The sequence below is a fragment of the Mustela nivalis genome, assembly GCF_964662115.1.
Source record: "Mustela nivalis genome assembly, chromosome: 20".
Classification (NCBI taxonomy): Eukaryota; Metazoa; Chordata; class Mammalia; order Carnivora; family Mustelidae; genus Mustela; species Mustela nivalis.
Window position 1 is genome coordinate 3,818,358 of NC_139039.1, and position 22,921 is coordinate 3,841,278.

General features: G+C 35.5%; 1 protein-coding gene across 3 annotated transcripts in view; it reads right to left on the reverse strand.

Annotated features, from left to right (window-relative positions):
- HOOK3 (hook microtubule tethering protein 3) overlaps nt 1–22,921 on the reverse strand; it is a 110,153-nt gene that overhangs the window by 35,756 nt on the left and 51,476 nt on the right. For all 3 annotated transcript variants that reach the window (XR_014306642.1, XM_082715162.1, XM_082715163.1), the window contains exons 9-14: nt 21,180–21,343; nt 16,210–16,350; nt 14,442–14,643; nt 10,040–10,150; nt 9,319–9,406; nt 2,075–2,144 (exon numbers count right to left, since the gene is read on the reverse strand). Coding sequence is in view for 2 of the 3 variants with exons in the window: in XM_082715162.1 (XP_082571288.1) it covers nt 2,075–2,144; nt 9,319–9,406; nt 10,040–10,150; nt 14,442–14,643; nt 16,210–16,350; nt 21,180–21,343 (776 nt within the window). In the remaining variant the exon portion in view is untranslated. The remainder of the gene's footprint in view (nt 1–2,074; nt 2,145–9,318; nt 9,407–10,039; nt 10,151–14,441; nt 14,644–16,209; nt 16,351–21,179; nt 21,344–22,921) is intronic.

Here is a 22,921-nt window from a genome sequence, read left to right on the forward strand (position 1 = left end):
ATATGGATTCCACCCATTCCTATAAGTATGGTAAACTGAATTCTTGCTAACAGGCTGGATTATTAGTGGTGCATCTGCTATTTATACTTATTCACAATCTTTTCATATCATTAAATATTACACATCAATGGTAATATAATACTTTAAATGACACGTTAAACAATATAGATGAATTGTTATTTATTTAATCAATGCCCAATTATTCAGAATTTGATTGTTATCAATTCTGAACTTTAACATATTAATAACAATCAGCTTTATTGGTTATTTCCTTAGGATTAATTCTAGAAAGGAATTTTGTGGATATTTGTAGACAATATCCATAATCTGCCGAACTGCTCAAAGGAAAAGCTGTACCACCACAAGAAAATATAATTGTAATTATGTGTGGTGATGAATGTTAGCTAAATTTATTGCAGTGATCATTTCACAATACAGACATATATTATCAAGTTGTATACCTTCAACTAATACAGTGCTATATTTCATCTCTTTTACCATTTCATTTTCTTTCTTTTTTTTTTAATTTTTAAAGTGTTTTTTTTTTTTTTTGAAGATTTTATTTATTTATTTGATAGAGAGAGATCACAAGTAGATGGAGAGGCAGGCAGAAAGAGAGAGAGAGAGAGATGGAAGCAGGCTCCCTGCTGAGCAGAGAGCCCAATGCAAGACTCGATCCTAGGACACTGAGATCATGACCTGAGCCGAAGGCAGTGGCTTAACCCACTGAGCCACCCAGGCGCCCACCATTTCATTTTCTTGATGGCTCTTCTGGAAACAGTATATTTGAATTTGTATTGAGTCATACTCAAAAAAGCCATTTCATTTGTTGAATATAATTTTTCTCTTCATCAGGTTCAGCACCTCTGAATCAACGGTATAACCTGAAAGCTTCCTTAAAAATTGTTTTTATGGGGCACCATAAAAAAATAAATAAATCTTTAAAAAAAATTGGTTTTTAAAATTTTTATTTCTTTACTTATGGATGATAGAATGAGTGTGTATGCATGAGTGGGGGAATGGGAGGAGGGAGAGAGGGAGAAAATCTTAAGCAGATTACACCCAGCACCAAAGCTCGATCTCATGACCCTGAGATCATGTCCTGAGCTGAAATCAAGAGTCAGATGCTTAACCGACTAAGCCACCCAGGCACTCCAAAACTTTAATTTTTTTGGTATAGCCATGTACTTGGAAGCATTCATAATAAAAAAATGTTCATTCACTCTACAAATATTATTGGCCCAATAATAAAGCACCACATCAGATGGTAGAAAAGTAAAATGTATATAAGAGGCTTCCAGTGTTGGTGCTGCATTGTACTCCTTTTGTTTGTCCTCCTTAAATAAATGTTAACAAGAATAAATTTTGTCGACATTTCCTCAACAAGTAACTAAATGCCTATGGGAACTTTCAAACTTCATAAAACTCTTACATAACTCTTATTTCATTTAATACCCCTCAAAGATGCTATGAAGGGTCAAGGCCAGTGTCAATTTTTAAAGGGGGCAAATAGTCCCAAAGAAGGTAAAAGCAATATTCAGGATTAACCATCCTCTTTCTGCTGGACACTTGGTGCCTCTCCCTTCATTCTTCATTCTTCCATATCAAACCAGGTATATAGTGAAAAAATGGAATTTTACAAATGCTATGACTAAATAAGAATGTAAGGTAATATCGAGGCAAGAGTAGTAAAAATGGGGAGATATTTCTATTATATCTTTCCCAGACCATTTCATGTAATTAAGAAATAAATTTTAGTGACTAATTTCGCAGGTCGTTGGCTACGTATAACCATTGTTTTTAAGCCAAGTGGTTTCATAGCGAAATGTCTCGTAAGGATATTCAATCATGAATATATTAGTTTGCTGTGAATGTGTCAAATGTTGTCCTACTGAAACGGAAAAATCAAGTCTCTTCAGCCAACTGAAAAGGTGCAAACACAGACATTAAATACTGAGTTCATGTTGAAACCGTTAATAAAAATGAGTAAGAAACGGATTCTCTTTATACTGCAGAGGGATAAGTTTCCTCCAGGAATACTGTGCAGCACGACTGAATTTCATGATCTCCTTACCTGATTTCAGGTGTAACAATCTCTGCTGCCAGACTATCTGAAGATTCTTGACTTCCCAGAGGGATTAACCCTATAAATACACAAACAAGGATCCAAGGTTGTAGAGAGAGTACACTGAATTCCTTTAGTTTCTACATGAAACTCGACTTTAAGCATTAAAAATTTTAACATTTAAAGTCTTTGTTTTAGTTATGTAAAAGACCATGTTACAGTCACCTTATTGTCATTTAACAATTGTGAAGTGTATAACTGAGTGGCAGTAACTCCATTCACTATGCTGTGGAACCCCTACTTATTTCCAAAACTCCTTACCCCAAAACATAAATTAATAACCATTAAATAATAACTCCTAGATTCCCTTCTTCCTTAGCCCCCATAATCTTTATTTTACTTTCTGTCTGTCTCCATAAATCTGCCCATTCTAGATACCTAAGTTAAATCATACCAATATTTATCCTTTGGTGTCTGGATTATTTCATTCAGAATGTTCTGTAAACTCAAACATGTTACAGAATTTATCACACTTCATTTCTTTTCATGGCCAAATAATATTCCATTTGCTACGTATATGTATACAAATAAATATATGTACATTTTCTTGATCTGTTCATCTGCTGAGGAACATTCAGGTTGTTTCCATCTTCTAGCTACTGTGAATAATGCTGCTACAAACATTGGTAAACTAGTATTTGCTTGAGTCCTTGCTTTGAATTGGATATTTACTTTGGAATGAGGTTGCTGGATCATGTGGTAATTTTATATTTAACTTTTTGAAGAACCACCCATTCCTACCAGCAAGGCATGAGAGTTCCAATTTCTTACATGCTTCCCAAGAATTCTTTCTGTTTCTCTTTTTGGGTAATAATCCATTCCAAATGGATGAGAACCATCTCACTGTGGTTTTGATATGCATATCTCTAATGACAATGATATTGAGCAGCTTTTCATGTGGTCTTTTTGTTTGGGGTGTATTTTCTTTGGAGATACATCTATTCAAGTGCTTTAACCATTAGTGAACTTAGTTATTTCTTTGCTGTTGTTGAGTTGTATAAATTTTTTATATATTCTGGAAATCAATCACTTATTGAATAGATGATTTACAAATATTTTCTCCCCATTTTATGGGTTGCCTTTTCACTATCAATACTGTTCTTTGATGCACAAAGTTTTTAATTTTGATGAAGTCCAATTCCTCATTTATTGTCTTATGCTTTGGGTATCAATTCCAAGTAGATCCAGAGGCATTACAATTCCCCATCTTCTTCTATAAGTTTTATAGTTTTAACCCTTACATTTAGGTCTTTTATCCATTTTGAGTTCATTTTTTAAATATGGCATAAGGTACAACTTTATGCTTTTGGATGTGGATATCCAGTTTTTCCAGCATAGTATGTTGAAAAGACTTTCAGTTCCACCACTGAATGGTCTTTACACTGTTTCTGAAAATCAACTGACCATATATAGGAGGGTTTATTTCTGGGCTCTCTATTCTATTCCATCGGTCTACATGACTGTCCTTAATGCCTATACCCACTGCTTTGATTGCTCTCCCAATCTTTTTCAAGACTACTCTGGCTAGTCAGGGTCCACTGACATTCCATATGAATTTAGGATGGGTTTTTCTATTTCTGCAAAAATGCCATTAATATTTTAGTAAAGACTGTACTGGATCTGTAGATTGCTTTTGGTAGTATTGTTATCTCAATACTTTTGCAGTTTTTTTTTTTTTTTAAAGATTTTATTTATTTGTCAGAGAGAGCGAGCGAGAGCGAGCACAGGCAGACAGAGTGGAAGGCAGAGTCAGATGGAGAAGCAGGCTCCCTGCGGAGCAAGGAGCCCAATATGGGACTTGATCCCAGGATGCTGGGATCATGACCTGAGCCGAAGGCAGCTGCTTAACCAACTGAGCCACCCAGGCGTCCCAATACTTTTGCAGTTTTCAGGGTGCAAGTCTTCGCCTCCTTGGTTAAATTTATTTTCAAATATTTTATTCCTTTTAATCCTATTGTAAATAAAATTTTAATTTCCTTTTTGTATTGTTCATTATTAGTGTATGCATATATATTTATTTTTGTAGCTAATGTAACTGAGTTGTATTCCTGCAAATTTGCTGAATTAATTTTATTAGTTCCAAGAGATGTTTTTTTATTTTGGTGATCATGTCATCTGCAGAGATAGTTTTAGTTCTTCCTTTCCAATTCAGATAAAAAAAAAAAAAAAATTTGGTCTAATTGCTCTGGCTAGACATCTGTGCTATTTTGAATAGAAGTATAAAAGTGGTGGTAGTCGGTATAATTGTCTTGCTTCTAATCTTAAAGGAAAAGCATTTACTGAGTATGATGTGCACTGTGGGTTTGTCATATATAGTTTTTATCACGTTATGGACATTCCCTTTCTTTTATTCTCCCTAATTTATTGAGTGTTTATGGTGTGTGTGTGCATGTATTTTATGATGAAAGGGTGTTAGATTTTGTCAAATGCCTTTTCTGTATCAATTGAGATGATCAGGTGATTTTTTCCTTCATTTTATTCATGTGCTACACTATTATCTCGAGATGTCTATCCTTACGTGAATTTCATGCATTTCAATTATAGTAGTTTTATTGTTTTGAAACTAGAATGTGTGAGCTGTCCAAACTTTTCCTTTCCATGATATATATATATTTTTTGTTATACTATCTCCTTTGAAGTATCATATAAATTGTTGGATTAGCTTGTCCATTCCTACAAAAGAAGTGTGCTAAGAATCTGACTGGGATTGCACATCTTTAAATCATAAAGAGAACTGCAATCTTAACTAGTTAATTTTCTGATACCAGAACATGGACTGTCTCTCCATATGGCTAGATTTTTTTTTTAAAGGTTTTATTTACTTATTTGCCAGAGATAGTGAGAGAGAGTGAGTGTAAGCAGGGGGGCAGCGGCAGGCTGAGGGAGAAGCAGGCTCCTTGCTGAACAGGGAGCCTGATGTGGGACTCAACCCTGAGACCCTGGTAATCATGACTTCAGCTGAAGGCAGGCACTTAACTGACTGAGCCACCCAGGAGTCCCTATATACCTAGGTCTTTATGTCAGCAATGATTTATAATTTTCAGTATACAAGTCTTACACTTTGTTAAACCTATTCCCAAGCATTTAAATCATTATGATACTACTGTAGTTTCATTTTCATATTATTTACTACTAGTACACAGAAATATAGTTGGTATTTATACACCAATCTTTTATCCTGAGACTTTGCTGAACTCATTTACTAGTTCTATGATCTTTTTTTTACATCCTCCTTTCCAATCTGAATGCCTTTTATTTCTTTTCTTGCCTGACTGTACTGCCTAGAAACTCTGATACTATGATGAAGAGAAGTGGCAAGAGTGAACATCCTTATATGCACCCCCATGTTTACTGCAGCATTATTTACCACAGCTAAATTATGGAAGCAGCCAAAATATCCAATGATAGATAAATGGATAAAGAAGAGGTGGTACACACACACACACACACACACACACACAACGGAATAGTATTTGGTCATTAGAAAGAATGAGATCTTGCCATTTGCAACAACATGGATGGAGCTAGAGAGTATAATGCTAAGATTCTCTCTCTCCCTCTCCCTTGGTCCCTCCTTGCTTCCACTCTCTATCTCTCTCTCAAAAAAAAAAAAAAAAAAAAAAAAAAAAGAAAATGACAAACCTAAAAGTAGACTCTCACTCAACTACAGAGAACAGACAACTTACCGGAGGGAAAGTGGAGGGATGGATGAAATAGGTGATGGGGATTAAGTACACTTATCTTGATGAGCACTAAGAAATGTACAGAATTCCTGAATCACTATATTGCACACTTGAAACCAATATAACACTGTATGTTAACTATATTGGAGCTTAGTAAATAATAACAAAATAGGGGGAAAAAAAAGTGATCATCCTTGCCTTGTTTCTGATCTTAGGGGAAAAGCAGTAAGTATCAGGTTGGCTGTAGGTTTTTCATAGTTATACTTGATCAGGTTCAGGAAGTTTCCTTCTATTTCTTAGAACACTCTTGCTAAGTTTATCACAATGTCACCAACTTTTTTTTAGAGTTGACATAACATACACAACTCTCCATGTCAGGCATGTATGATCCACTTCATTCTTTTTAATGGCTCTACAGGATACAGTTGAATAAGACTGCTAACTTTTAGGTTGTTTCTAAATTTTAATATTGTAAATAACGCTTTAATTCATTACGGTAAATTTTTAGAGCAAAATTCCTAGGTCAACAACATATACATAAATAAGGTTAAAATGTAAGAGGTTTATAGGTAGCAAAAAAACAAATGTGTAAATTTAAATAAGATGGCCTCTCTTGATGACAAAGGAGCTGAGAGTTAAAGAATTAAGGCTTAGGCTGATGCCTAAATTTTGGGAAATCTCATACAGTTGGTTAGAGATACATGAAAGGATTACCAAGCAGCAACAAGGGTCCAATTACATTCAGAAAAAATTATGTGTGTGTATGTGTGTGTAAAAATACATACTTTTCTCAAAAGCAAAAATCTATTTCTGACTACTATAAACTAAAAAACCTCTGCACAGCCAAGAAAACTATGAACAAGATGAAAAGGCAATGTAATAAATGGATGAAAATACTTGCAAACTATACATCTGATAAGGGATTAATACTGAAAACAAAGAACTCATACAACTCAACTGCAAAAACAATTAAGAAATGGGCAGAGGATATGAATAAGCATTTTTACAAAGACAAACAGATGGCCAACACACACATGAAAAGATGTTCAACATCACTCATCATCAGGGAGAGGCATATCAAAACTACAATGAGATGTCACCTCACACCTGTTAGAATAGCTATTATCCAAAGGACGAGATAATAAGCTGTGATGATGTGAAGAAAAGAGAAACTTTGTGCACTTTTGGAAGGAATGTAATTTGGTGTAGTCACTGTGGAAAACAGTATGGAGGATCCTTAAAAAATTAAAAATAGAAATAGCAAATGACCCAGCAATTCCTCTTCTGGGAATTTATAGACAGTAAATGAAAATACTAACTTGAGAAAATATCTGTGCTCTTACTATTTACAATAGTTAAGACATGGAAACAGCCTAAGTTTCATCAATTGATAAATGAATAAACAAACTGTAGGGGGCAAGTGTTTGTGTGTATAAATATTATTCAGTCATAAAAAGAACGAAATCTTGCCATTTGTGGTATTATGAACCTTGAGAGCATGACACTAAGTGAAACAACTCAAATACAGGAAAATAGATGTATGTCTGATACATACAGACCTACTCTGTGATGACACTTGTATGTGGATGCTAAAGAAAACAAAACAAAAAACAAGAACAAAAAAAAAAATCCCAAGCTCACAAATAGAGAACTGATTGGTGGCTGCCAGCGGTGGGATGTAGAGGGTGGGCAAAATGGGTGAAGGGGGTCAAAAGGAACAAACTTCCAGATACAATATAACTAAGTCATAAGGATATAATGTACACAGTATGGTGACCATAGTTAATAATATTGTATTACATATCTGAAAGTTGCTGAGAATAGATCTTAAAAGTTCTCATCACAAGAGAAGCAAATTTTCTAACTATGTATGTTGATGGATGTTAATTGGACTTAGTGTGGTGATCATTTCAGAATATATACAAATAATTAATCATTAGATTGTACACCTGAAACTAACATAATGTTATATGCCAATTATACCTTTAAAAAAAAAAAAAGAAAAAAGAGAAAGATATATAATTGTCTTTAGCAGGCCCTGGTTAATTTGGAATAGAGAAAAAAACTTTAGGCTATCTGAATTGGGGTTTCACAAGTTTTCAAGATAAGGAAAGACAGTGGTGAGGAAAACAGTTAAAATGGCTGCTTGGCAGACTGTGTGAGCTGGAAAAAGGGGCCAGAAGAGAACTGTCCAGCTTATCAACAGAAACAACAAAGAGGGGGTTAAAGGTGAAATGCAACAGGTAGAATGAATGAGGAGGAGAAAAAGGAGGCTGTAGTCAGGAGGAAATTCCAGTTTCAGGTAACTGAAAAGCCAAGGGCTGGATACTAGAGGGGCACAAACAACTGTGAAGCTGTGCAAGTCACTGTTCGGGTTCCACATCTGCCAGCAAGATGACAAAAGTGGGAGGGACTAACTCTGAGCTAAGTGCTGCTCCTCCCCTGTGAGAACAGCAGAGCTCTACTTTGGACAGAAGTCCTGTAATGGACTGATATCCACCCCACATCTCAGGTGGGAAAAAAAACCCCAAAACCCCACTGACTTAGAAAGTTTGACTTTTAAGGCGGTCATAAGAAACTTGCCAGAATAACTTTCCAGGTTTATTATTAATGCAGGTGACTTAACAAATGTTTACGCTTTGACCTAACAAAATTCAATATTTAAATATAATTAAAATACAAAATGGGCAAGTAAATCTGGTCTCATTACTACAGCCTATTTGCCATAAAATTTGGGTAACAGTTTAGAATTTATATCAACTTCATGGCCTGTTCACTGATTTTTCATTTCCATCCATTGGTACAAGCACTTTAAAATGAATCTAAATTTTTTAAAAAATTAATTTATTTTAGGGGCGCCTGGGTGGCTCAGTGGGTTAAAGCCTCTGCCTTCGGCTCAGGTCATGATCCCATCCTGGGATCGAGCCCCGCATCGGGCTCTCTGCTCTGAAGGGAGCCTGCTTCCTTCTCTCTCTCTGCCTGCCTCTCTTTCTACTTGTGATCTGTCTGTCAAATAAATAAAATCTTAAAAAAAAAAATTAATTTATTTTAGAGAGATAAAGAGAGCATGCAAGTGTGGGGGAAGAGGATAGGGGCAGAGGGAGAATCTTCAAGCAGACTCCCTACTTAGTGTGGAGCCCAACATGGGGCCTGATCCCAGGACTCTGAGATCATAACCTGAGGCAAAATCAAGAGTTGGCCACTCGGGGCACCTGGGTGGCTCAGTGGGTTAAAGCCTCTGCCTTCGGCTCAGGTCATGATCCCAGAGTCCTGGGATCGAGCCCCACCTCCGGCTCTCTGCTCAGCAGGGAGTCTGCTTCCCTTCCTCTCTCTTTGCCTGCCTCTCTGCCTACTTGTGATCTCTGTCTGTCAAATAAATAAAATCTTAAAAAAAAAAAAAAAAAAAAGAGTTGGCCACTCAACCAAGTGAGCCACCCAGGAGTCCCTGAAGCTAAAATTTCTACTGTTACCATAAGAAATAAATAATCCTGGCTACTGAAAAGTTTTTACCTTGAGTTGTGAGTTGTCCTTCTTGAGCCTGTACACAACGAAGCTCTTCAATGGTTTCCTTCAGAGAATCCCTTTCTGTTCTTAACCTCTGGAGGGACATTAAAAAGAAGGAAAGTTATAAGTTTTATAAATTTATTCATCAGTGGCCTCTGCCTTACCTAAGAGAATGATGAACATCAGGGAAAATGGGCATGTTTCACCTTTTGATCTTCCACAGAAAGATCATAATGTGTAAGACAATGTTATCCACAGTTAAACATAAGAAACAAAAGTGTCTACACTGCCTTAACATAAGTACATTACATAAATGACATTCCTTTCATTAGACATAAAAAAATCAAACAGCAAAGCCTTTAAATATTCATAAACCATTACAAAGTAAACATTTTTAAAAGATTCAAAATCTGCTGAACAAAAAAATATAGTGTTCTCTGTATTAACTCTACAGAAAACAAAAAGCTACACAAATTTTTAGAAAGTAATGAGGAGAACAATGTATAAGAAGCAACAGTAATAAAAAAGATAAAGATATACAAAAGAAATTAGTGTAACCAAAAATATTCTTTTAATCTTCTATTTTAGATTTATTTGTGAAACACATATGTTAATCTATAATTTAAAAACAAACAGGATCTCTAATTAAATAATTTATTAATAGAAGGCATCAAATATCATTATCTTAATTTTAGCAGTGCTCAAAGCCAAAACGCCTTATACTCACATCCTTTTCTTTTTGAAGACTGTCAACTTTTTCTTTTAGCCGCTTATATTCAAAATCTAATTTATCTGCTTTCTTCGATTCTTCAGATAATCTATTTTGTAGTTCTACTACCTGATTCAGAAAGGTACCATTAATTTGTATAATTTGAAACATTAAAAATTTTCATTGTTTTCTTTTCCAGAACTATGAAAACTCCCTGCCCCATATATACTTTAAAAAAAAAAAAAAAAAAGTGTATGACATAGCAGCCTATTCCAACAAGAGATCTAGTAGAAAACATCTGCCCAGGCATTATGGGTTCTAAAACCAGACCATCCAGAGTAGTAAATATAAAATCATGAAAGAACCTATAGAACAGGCTTCCATATCCTATTATACAGGTAACAAAGGAGTCTCAAACTCTTTGAGCACAAAGCCAAAGAAACATGAACGGAAAACAGTCCAATTGCACAGCTAAGCTTATAAGAAAGTAAGGGAAACCTTCAGGGGCAAAAACTGCAGTGAGAAGTTTGTGTGGAAGCTATGCAGTATCATGAGGCACCTACCAACTGTTAATACCAGGAATCTAGAACTCCAAATTTAAAAGAAGATGTTGTGGGGCACCTGGGTGGCTCAGTGGGTTAGGCCGCTGCCTTCGGCTCAGGTCATGATCTCAGGGTCCTGGGATCGAGTCCCGCATTGGGCTCTCTGCTCAGCAGAAAGCCTGCTTTCCTCTCTTTCTCTCTCTGCCTGCCTCTCTACTGTGATCTCTCTCTGTCAAATAAATAAATAAAATCTTTAAAAAAATAAATAAGTAAAAGAAGATGTTGTTAAACCACCTTGCACTTTAGAGGTGCTGAGTCAGTAAACAGGATAGTTAGGAAAAAAATTCATTAGCTGGGAAAACAGTTAAGGAAGATTGCCAGTCTTACAGTGAGTGCTCTGGGTTTAATGAAGTGTAACTTGAAATTCTGATTCTAACTATGGCCCGCTAATAGGTAGATTTGTTTTCGTTTTTATCACATGATTTATCTTGCAAATCTTAAGCAATTAATTTAGTCTTGGTTGGTAGTGCTGTGAAACACATGGCCTAAACAAAGCAAACACAAAATCAACCAAACCCCCAAGTATTCCTGAAGAGAAAGATGAGCCAAATGAAAGAGCGAAGGCCATAAAGAAGCAACCATAACTACCAGTTAGGAAAACATTAACAGTAGTAACAATAAAGTAGTAGAGTAAGACCTATAAAGATTTGATTGGAATTATCAGTTATAAAATACAAAGATTAATACATAAAGAGAATAGAGACACAAATCTAAATTATGAAAGGAAGATGATCGGGCAGGTTTGAAAGAACACTCAGAGAACCTGTGGAAAGAAAAATACTATCATTGAAAAAATACATTAAGCCACAGATCAAAATAGGTAGAGAGAATTCATATAATATAGAATTGTACTGCAGTATATTTCAAGTTATTGACTCCTTATTTGTTTTGTAATTCATTGTTAATACTATCTGTAATGTACTTCATTAGTTCTAAAATATGTTCAGGTTTTTTTTTTCCTTTATTTATTTATTTGATGGGGGTGGTGTACACAGAGCACAAGGAGGAAGAAGAAGAGGGAGAAGCAGGACCCTGGGATCATGACTGGAGCTGAAGGCAGATGATGCCTAACCGACTGAGCCACTCAGGCGCTCCTGTTCAGGCATTCTTTTCTTCAAATGTCTTTAACTCTTGCTGTTCTCTCTTCTGAAACCCTAATTAAATCATATCATTTTAATTTAATATGTTTAAATTTCACACATAGTTTTCCTGGGGTACATTTATTTGGGGTAATTTCTCAGGCCATGTTCAAGTTCACTAATTCTTTCAACTTTATTGTGTGTTGAAAAGTTTATAATAAAATGTGGGAAAGTAATGTAGCCAGCAAAAAAATTTGCTAGTCATTCATGGTGTACAGAGATGTTCTACTAAAACTTCTTCGACTCATTTTAAGCTAGTATATAGTTTTGATACCAAAATCAGATCAGGAAAGTATGAGATAGAGAACTTCAAGTGAATCATAGAGGAAAAAGATTCTACGTAAAATGAACAAAGCAAAACTAACAATGTGAAAACAACAAATTCTCAGTGACTCTATGAAGTTTAACTCAGGAATACAAGGATGGTTTAAGCATCAACAATACATTAATATAATTAATCACATTAATAGAAAGGAATAGTAGTACAGGTATCTCTCCAGGGTATAGGAAAAGGAGCTGATTAAATTCAGCCTCCATTTAAGATAAACAACTGGAGTTCAACATGCTAATAATATGCTGGTAAAACATTTAAAGCATTCTGTATAAAATCAACAAGAAATGGTTGTCTACTATGATTAATTCTATTCAGAGCTGTATTACAAGTCAAATGTGTTGATTAAAAAGAAAAAGGGTGTGGAGTAGAAAGAAACAAAACTGCTCTAATTTGTCTATGACTTCTGATGAGAGACCCTACAGACATTATTAGAAGTAATATGAGAATCTGGTATGGTTGTAAAATGTACATAAAAATCAATTTCAATAATTTAAATGAGCGACAAACTAAAAATGATCTTTTATTTTGCTAACTGCAGTTATAAAATCAACAAAACATGTACATGACATTTAGAAGAAACTTATAAAAACTTAACTGAAAGACACTGAAGACCTAAATAAATGGAAAGATGTATTCACCAACAGGAACATTCACTGTTGTAAAGATGTCAATTCTCCCCAAATTAATCAACAGCATCAATGTAATTCCAATTCCCCAAAGTTTTGGGTATAAAGGGAAGGAAAAGGCCTAATGGACAGTTTTGAAAAAGAACAAGGTGTGTGTATTATCAAATATCAAATTACTAAAAAACTATAGATAATAATAAGTGGGATATTGGTGTAAGACTAGACAAATAAACCAGTGAAACAGAAGAGAGTGCCAAGAAACAAACTTACATTTAAGATGGAAAATATAGGTACTTGTAAGATAGAATTGCAGGTCCTTGTGGAAGAAACTATTAAATAAATGGCACTAGGTTGAATGGTTGCCTACACAGATAATAAAGTTTCACCTGGATCTTTAACCTAGCATCCTACACAAGAACTAATTCCATGTGGATAAGAGACCTAACTGTGCAAAACAAACTTTAAATCTTTGTTAAGAAAATAAAAGGTTGGCTTACACTCTTATGTAGGAAATGATTTAAGACATAAAAGGTACAGATCATAAAAAGATATTTAAAGTTCATTATCTTAGAATTAATCTCAAAAAAAAAAAAAAAGAGAGACAGGTTACAGATTGGTAGGAAATAAACGCAGCAAGTGTAACTGACAAAAGATTAATAGTAAGAACATATAAAGACCTTACAGAAATCAGTAAGAAAAAATAATATAGTTGTAAAAATGAATAAAAGATTTAAAGTGGGCCATTCACAAAAGAACTGTGATCAGTAAATATATTTGTAATTAGGGTAATGCAAAGTATAATCATGAGGAGACACTATTTCATATTCATCCAATTGGCAATATTTCAAGTATGACAATACTATGTGTTGGTGATGATGCAGAACAAGAGGAATTCATAAAACTTGTTTAGTAATACAGTCACTTTGAAGAACAATATAGCAATATCTAATTAAATGAAGATACTCTAAAAAAGAGATTCCATATAGCTGTAAAACTTTCACACATGTATAGAAGAGTACATGTTCTCATTGTATGTATAGTGGCACTTAAATTAAAAAAAAGAAAAAAAGTTAAAACATCCTGTACGTCCTTCAATGGGAAAATGGGTAAACTGTGGTATAGTGACTCCAAATAATAGCATATAGTGGTACAGATGAATAAAGCTATCTTTATACCTATCAACATAAACAAATTTCCCAAATACACTGAGCAAAGTAAATTACAGAAGAGCCCTTTTATTATATCATTTATATAGTTCTGAACCATGTCAAAAGTGTTATACATTATATATATATGAACTAATATATATGCACCAAATGAATAAAGAGATGCATGGAATGAAAACTACAAAATAGTACAGTGGTTACTATAATGGGGAGGGGAAGAGTCTGTTTTATTCTTTAAGCATAGACACTTGTATCATTCTTTTACTTCTGTGTATTTTGTATTACATAATAATTTAAAAATAAAAAACAACAGAAGGATCTGCTATGGACACTAGTCAATAACCACTGGATAAGAATTAAGTTTCAATGTTAACTACATTGGAATTAAAATTTAAAACTGAGTTAAGAAAAAACAACAAAAAAACCCTAAGTTTCGTAGGTAAAATACAATACCTTGAAAACAAAAGTAAGTGGATTTTTGGTAAGCCACAAGGTTATAATGGAGAACGTGCCTGAAAACATCATCAAGAAACTTTGTTACTATTCTTTTTACCTGTCTCTTATATGTCTCAAGTTGACTTCGAGCTGCATTGGCTTTTCTTAACTCTTCCTCTAGACTGACAGTGTTCTGCATATACATAGTATTCTTTTCTTCTAAGAGTTTAACCTGACGCCTCAAATCACCAAGATCTTCTAGCTTCTTTTTATATGATTCCACTTGGCCTTCTAGTTTAGACACTTTATCAGAAGAATGTCTAGAATGAGATGGGAAATCAGAAATCAGAAACATATCCAGAGCTGTAAAGCTGTTTTAATAGTGCTAACCCAAGAGGGACTGCCAGAAAAGAACACATGCTAATGAAATTATAAGACCCAAGGTGATTCCAGATTAATGTTTTGTTCAGGCTAAAAACGACGACCAAAATTACGGCAAAATGTGTAATGGAGAATGTTATGTAATTTAAGGAAAGCAAGTGGTGCTGGTGGTGTGTGTGTGGGAGGGATAACGAGCAGAGTCACATGTAGCTCAAAAGCAAAATAAACTGTGCAGGGTCCAAATGATCTGGCAATTAAAATGTTATTAATGACCACAGGAACAGCTCTTTTCATGGAGTAGTGGGGGCAGGAGGTGACAAATTTTAGGGAGTTAAGGAGACAATGTAGATTTCACCTTGTGTGATCTAGAATTTGTTTTGGAGGGAAGCAGAGAGTAGTAAGTCTTTCTGTCTAAGAGGAAAGAGACCTAAACATATAAACATATGCTAAGGTGGGAGATCCAGATGCTAAGAGAAATGATGACTGATGTACACAGTCCTATGTGTAAGCAAGAAGTGTTGAGATCCAGAGCACTTAAAAAGGAATTAGTACTAGACGTGAGAAAGAATAACAAGTCTACATTCTAAAAGCAAAAATGAAAAGAGGGTGGGAACGCAGTGCAGTTAGCTGCAGGAACTACAGGACATGGAGAGTCCCACAGTTCATGGCCCCTTTCCTTGATGCAGTAGGAGACAATGTCATCCACTGACACTAAGGCATGGAGAAGTGTGGGGGGTGGGCATCCAGGTGAGAAGTTATGGAAATATGTACTAGCTATGAGAGGAATGGGAGACAGAACTATCTATGATGAGCAGCAGAATGGTGGACCACAGGTAAGAACCCAATGAAGACTAAAGATCATGAATTTATAGCAGGACAAAACTATAGCACTATGTGATTTTCTCTATTCCTTCTCAGTATTCAAAGAGCAAAAGTTAAAATGGCTGGAATGATCCAACAGAGGATAGATTATACAAGTGGAATGGTCAGAAAATGAGGTGGCAGGGAGTGAAGGCGCTTAGTGAGGAACAGGCAAAGTGCAGATAAAATGGGCTAGCAAGGAAATGACTCCTTGTGGGTGTGACAGCATCCAAGGAAGAGGAAGACTGTGACCAGAGGACTTGAAATTAAAGAAAAGGAGTCATAATAAGAAAAGCTCCAGAGCTACGCAAGTATGAAGCGATGGTTGGAGGTTAATTTCTATTTAACATTTATATAGCACGTACTTGCTAGATACTGTCCCAGCTGTTTAGAAATATCAATTCCGTTCTGCGTATCAATCTGAGGTGGGTATGTGCATCATCTCCATTTTACAGATGAGAAAAGGGTTACATAGAGATTAAATGAATGGTAGCACTGGAATCTGAACTCAGGTAGTCCAGAAGGGTTAAGTTCTCTTAAACACCATGCTGTGTTCAGAGATCCTAGAGTTCGTCACATCATTGGTAGAGGTGTTCTGGGTGACGACAGGCCTGAGATTGTAACAAGATGGGAAGACTGTTTACCTAAGAACATCTATTTCATCTTTTAGAGACTGAGCTTCATCTGCCAAAGTGGTCAGTTCATCATTCTGTTGCCGAAGTTCAGAGATTTCCTTTTCTAACTCTTCACAGCGTATACGATAATCATCTTTGGCTGCTTCTAGTCTGTAACCAAAACAAAATAGACCAAGAAAGTACTATTTATTGTCTAGCAATTCTCCTTTGAATGATAAAAGGAAATAAAAACACAAGAAAAAACTCTTGAATCTTCTGTGACCATAAACTCTCTAAGTTTTAACCATTCTGAGAACAGATTCCACTGGTCCAAGGCTTGCGGAAACTTACAACTGATCACCACTCCTCTATTCAAAAAATTGGAGGTCAAGAAATATTTTTCAAAAGACAGCACACGTAATTCATTTAAAGCTTTATTTTTTTACTATGAAATTAACATAGGTTTCTTGTTGAAAGTTTACAAAATATAGAAAAGCAAAGAAGATAAAAATCATGTATTGATCTAAATAGATCATACTGTTAACATTTTTGAGTGCATCCTCCAGGCCGGTTGCTATTCATAGCTCTTTTCCCTCTAAATATGGATAATACTATTCCTACTTCTTACTTTATTTTGCTTAACATAAAGCCTTCTTTTGATTTACAAGACTGTCATGTCACAAATATTTATTTTTGATTATTTACTTTCAATTTAATTTATATAATCCTTAATGTTAACAGAAATTTTATAATCCTTAATGTTAACAGAAATACGTAAGTTTTACGTAATTCTATTGATTAATTTTATACTTTATGGTTTCCACTTTAAAGTGTATGATTAAAGATTTTTTCCTTTATTCTATATTTTCCATTAGGATTTATATACTTTCATTTTTAACATGAAATTCTCATTTCCCCTTGAATTCATTATATGATATAATGTAGAAATCTAACTTTTCCTGCCAAAATATCTACCCATGACCCCAAAATCATTTAACAAATAATTTAACCTTTACCTATTGATTTAAAAAAATGCTGCCTCGATTACACATTTTTATATACACTTGGGTTGGTTTCTGGATCTTTGCTTGTATTACTAGTTTGTCTGTACTTTGCTGCACCAGTACCAAGCTTTTAAAATTAGTAGAGAAATAAACATTTCAACATTGGACATGGAAAGTACTCCTTTATTATACTTTGTGTGTAAATGTTCTGGGAACCTCTTGGTCATCAAATATTAGATTAATACTCATCCTCATCTTGTTCTTAACTTTACTGAGAATTTCATACACCAAGGTTATTTTATACTATTCTATGTCCTTTAACTTATGGATTGAAGGAACTAAAATAATAAATTTAATAGTTATTGTAATAGTTATTGTAATAGACTTAACAATATTCGACAGGTTAACACTTCTGGGATAAAGTTTATTTTAATATAATACTGTATTGAATTTGCTATTGTTTTAGTTAGGGATTATTTTTAAAAAATTCATAAATGAGATGTCAGTACTCCTTTTTTTTGATGTTAGGATTTTTCTTTGCTGATGCTGATGTAAGGGAGGAAAAAATGGAAGCAAAGGCTTAATGTGCCAGCTGTTACCACTGTCTGGAAAACCCTCCCCAACTCTTTATTTTTAAGTAACTGAAATCTATGACAATTGGAAAGGCAGATCAATGAAAATCTACATATCCTTTGCCAGATTCACCTACTGTTAACATTTTGTTTCACGTACTTTCTCTCATTTGCTTAGAAAACAAATGCACATACATTTTTTAGAGAACTATTCAAAAGGAAGCTGCAGAGGTCATGACCCTTCTAATAAAGAAGGACAATCTTTCATACATCATCATAATACCATCTTTGTATCTAAGACAACTAATGTTAATTTAATAATATTATCTAATAGGTAGTCCATATTTAAATTTCACTAACTGCTGTAAAAATGTCTTATAGTTCCCTCTCCCCACCCTAATCCAGGATCCAAAGATAATTTTCAGATTATCTTTAATAGTATTATCCCTTTGTCTTTCTCTTCTTTTGTTTTTTATAACTTTGACTTTTTCGAGTAGTCTTAGCCATCTTTAAGGATATTCCTTATTCGGATTATTTCTTTGTGATTACATTCAGGTTAAATATTTGGCACAAATACTACATAGCACTGGGTACAATGTGGGTGGTGCTAAGTTTGATGATTTGGTTAAAATGGTAACTGCCAGATCTCACCAATTAAAAGGTATATTGTCCCTTTTGTAATTAAAAATAAACTATGAGACTACGGGAAGCCTGCGTGGCTCAGTGGGTTAAGCCGCTGCCTTCGGCTCAGGTCATGATCCCAGGGTCGTCCTGCATGGGGCTCCTTGCTCAGCAGGGAGCCTGCCTCTCTTTCCGCCTCTGCCTGCCTCTGCCTGCTTGTGTGCTTTCTTTCTCTCTCTTTCTGACAAGTGAATAAATAAAATCTTAAAAAAAAAAAAAGAAAAGAACTATGAGACTTAAATCTTAAAAAGCTACCAACGTTCAAAAAAAGGGAAAGAAATTAAAGGTCATAATAAAGATCAGCCAGATGCATTATATCTGACTACAAAGAATAATAAACACTGAGGAGTGCCTGTGTGGCTCTTTCGGTTAAGTAACTGACTGTTGATTTCAGCTCAGGTCATGATCCCAGGGTCATGAGATCCAGGCTCCTATTGGGCTCCACACTCTCTCCCTCTCTGTCCCACTTATACAAGAGCTCTCTCTTTCTCTCTCTCAAAAAAAAGTAATACATACTGAGATACACAAATATGTAGTACTGATACAGTATCTGAATTGTTTAAGTGCTTCAAAATATAAATTGCAGTATGTACTGCAATGATAAAAGCTTTAGACGCTATTTCCTTTACAATGAAGGACAGAATATTTCTAAATACCACTTCCCCAAACCATACTTTAAAAACCTAGCCACAATTTAGAAACAAAAGGGTGGGAAAAAAAAGAAACGAAAAGGTACAGTCATACTTAAATTTTATTATCTTCTGATTCTGCCTTAGAAAATCAAGATGCAGGGCACCTGGGTGACCCAGTCGGTTAAGTGTCTGCCTTCAGCTCAGGTCACGATCCCAGGGTCCTGGGATCGAGTCCAACGTTGGGCTCCCTGCTCAGCAGGGAGTCTGCTTCTCCCTCTGCCCCTTTCCCCAGCTTGTGCACGCGCGCTCTCTCTCTCTCTCAAAAATAAATAAAAATAAAATCTTAGGGGCGCCTGGGTGGCTCAGTGGGTTAAGCCACTGCCTTCGGCTCAGGTCATGATCTCAGGGTCCTGGGATCGAGTCCCGCATCAGGCTCTCTGCTCCACAGGGAGCCTGCTTCCTCCTCCCTCTCTCTGCCTGCCTCTCTGCCTACTTGTGATCTCTCTCTGTCAAATAAAAAAATAAAATCTTAAAAAAAAAAAAAAAAAAAAGTCAAGATGCAGATGAAGGGTACTCAAAACTTTTGGGCTTCCTTTGCATTCTTAAAATTACAGAAATTGCAAAGAACTTTTGTTTATGTAAGTTTTACCTATTGATGTTTATTTATCATATTGAAAAATTAGAACAAACATGTAAATACATTGAAAATATCAGTAATATATCCACTATATTATTATAGACAACACAGTTTATGAAAAATAACTATATTCTAAATCAAAAAGTGAGAAGAGTGGTAATATTTTATCCTTTTATGATTCAAATAATCCAGTTTAACAGAAGATGGCTAAAAAAAAAAAAAGACAGCTGGATTGTCAGAGCTATTTCTATATTCATCTGTAGTGATGACTTTCTGGCTGAACTATATGAAGGAAATCCACCATCGCACAGATATGTAGTTAGAAAAGAGGTCTGGAAGACTCTCTCAAAGGGTCTCAGGGAACCTGAAAAGGTCCTTAGACCAAATCTTGAATTGCTGATGTAGATCATAGGGGGTGGACTATTTCTGAAGTTTTAGAGAAGACTTAAGAATCATTTTTATTCTTTTCCTGTGAATACAAAATATTCTATTTCTTCTGCTAAGTCCTTCAACTTTGTGGTTCTGTTTTGTCTGGCAGCACACCAAATTTTTCCTTTTCTTCTTTTCCCTTTCACCATCCAACTGCCAAATGGTCATTCTTCCTTCCTTTTGCTCTTTTCCTCTCCAAGATGTGTTTAGAAGACTGTCCCTTTAAATCAGGTTGCCTCTTAAGTAAGTCTGACTCTATAAACCAGGCACCTGGCATTTATATTGTGTCTCTTTAAACCAAGTGTCTGCAAAGAGCACCAATGTCTTTAAATTCAGTGCCTCTATGTTTTTATGGAGTCTGGTCCTTTAAGATGATGTGCTTAATTATGGTATTTTCCCCCTGGCAGTTTCTAATCCAATCTTCTTTTATTTTAAAAGTAGTTCAGTGAATTTAATCTTCTAATCTCTCCAACTCACCCTCAGGCCCCTTCACTAGTGTTTTTCTGACTTCCTCTAATTTTTTTTTCAGTCTGCCTTTCCTTGCCTCAAAGCACCGAGTAGGATGGGGTGGGACAGTGTGTGGGATGTATGGCTCATGTGTGTTTTCTTCACAGTTATATTTCAGTTGAGGCATTCTGTATTCAGGTAATAATGAGCATTTTTTTTTTTAAAGATTTATTTATTTATTTGAGGTAGGGAGTGAGGGCAGAGGGAAAGGGAGAGAGGGAATCCCAAGCAGATTCTATGCCCAGTGCAGCGCTTAACATGGGGCTCGATCTCACGACCCTGAGATCATGACTTGAGCTGGAACCAAGAACTGGACACTAAACCGACTGTGCCACCCTGGTGCCTCCAAGAGTATAGCTTTGATAGAATTTTTCCTAGATGTGAAGTTATTGTGTGTCATGTGGTAAGATTTGGGGGAAGTTGTTTATTTCACATCCTCCTTGGTCTGCAGCTATCCGAAAACCCTAACCCTACATTTTTTAACATTAAAAGATAGTTAACCAAATCTTAAAAATAAGACTTTAGTGAGGTCTTTTACCTGAATGTTTCTTCCTGGAGTTGTTCCAGCTGAGTTTGGAGCTGCAGATGCCTTCTTCCTGCAGGACTGTTAGGATCTTCTATAGAATCAGACTGATTAAGTCTTTCCATTAATACCTGATTCTCTGCCAAGAGACTACTTTTCTCCTCTTGCAATGCTGCAACCTGTTAGAATATAGGAAGACAGCAATTATTTCTTCTAATTACACTATGATCAGCATAATCACTTGTGAATTACCATTAGAAAGTCTGTTTTAATCAACTTTCCCTTACAACTGTAACATTACTCTGGAATATTGCACAGGAAGAGCAATACTGTAAGAGTAAGCAGGAATTCATTCTTTATATCTGAAAAGATAGTTCACCAAATAAGATATGTAAATGGCAACTAAGCACACAAAAGGATACTCATGATTAATCATTAAGGAATTGCAAATTTAAACCACAATGTTATACTCATACACTCCTACCGGAATGGCTCAAATAAAAAATATTGCTATACCAAGTGTTGGAAAAGATGTAGAACTTTTTTGAAGTAGGCTCCACGTGGAGCCCAACATAGGGCTTGAACTCATGATCCTGAGATCATGCCCTGAGCTGGGATCAAGAGTCAGATGCTTAACGGATTGAGCCACCCAGGTGCCTCTGAAGATGTAGAACAAATGGAAGTCTCATACATCTCTGGTGAGAATGTAAAATGTTTCAGGCACTTTGGAAAACAGCGTCGCATTACAAAAAAAAAAAAAAAAATTAAACGTGCAACTACCACACGACCCAGTCAGTATTTACTAACTCAGGAGAAATAAAAGCACGGGGCCCATACAAAGACTTATAAAGAATGTTAACAGCAGGGGCGCCTGGATGGCTCAGTGGGTTAAGCCGCTGCCTTCGGCTCAGGTCATGATCTCAGGGTCCTGGGATTGAGTCCTGCATCGGGCTCTCTGCTCAGCAGGGAAGCTGCTTCCCTCTCTCTCTCTGCCTGCCTCTCCGTCTACTTGTGATTTCTCTCTGTCAAATAAATAAATAAAATCTTAAAAAAAAAAAAAAGAATGTTAACAGCAGTTTTGCTTGTGATAGAGAAAAACGAGAAATAACACAAATGTTCATCAACAGATGAATGGAAAAATTCTAATATATTCATAATAGAACACTATTTGGCAATTAAAAAGAAGAATTAACTCTTGATACTGTCAAAAATAATGAACTCAGATGAAAAGTAAGTATAAATAATGTATGATTCTTTTTATAAGCAATTCTAGAAGATATGAACTAATCTATAGTGACAAGGCAGAGCTAGGGATTGGAGGGGGAATACAAAGTCATGAGAAACTTTTGAGGGTGATGGGTTCATTATATTAATTGTGGTAATGTTTTTACACATTCACACATAAATCAACACGCATGAAAATTGTACATTTTAAATATGAACAGTTTATGTGTTAATTACAGCTCAATAAAGCTGTAAGAACAAAAGCCACCTGCCATTTCTAATTCTTACTTGCCACCCCCTACTTTCCCCTGAACTTGTTCTGGTTGGGCTACTACTCAGGATCACCATGGACACTTCCATGTCACTGCAAACAATCAACATATGCCACAACCCATTACATTCTCCTCCCTGAAACAGTTTCTTCACTTGGCTGCCAGAACACCTTACTCTTGGGCTTTCTGGACCCAACCTACCAGGCTTCTCTTTCTCCTTAGTCAATTACTCTCAATTTCTCTGCCATTAGAGTGCCCTAC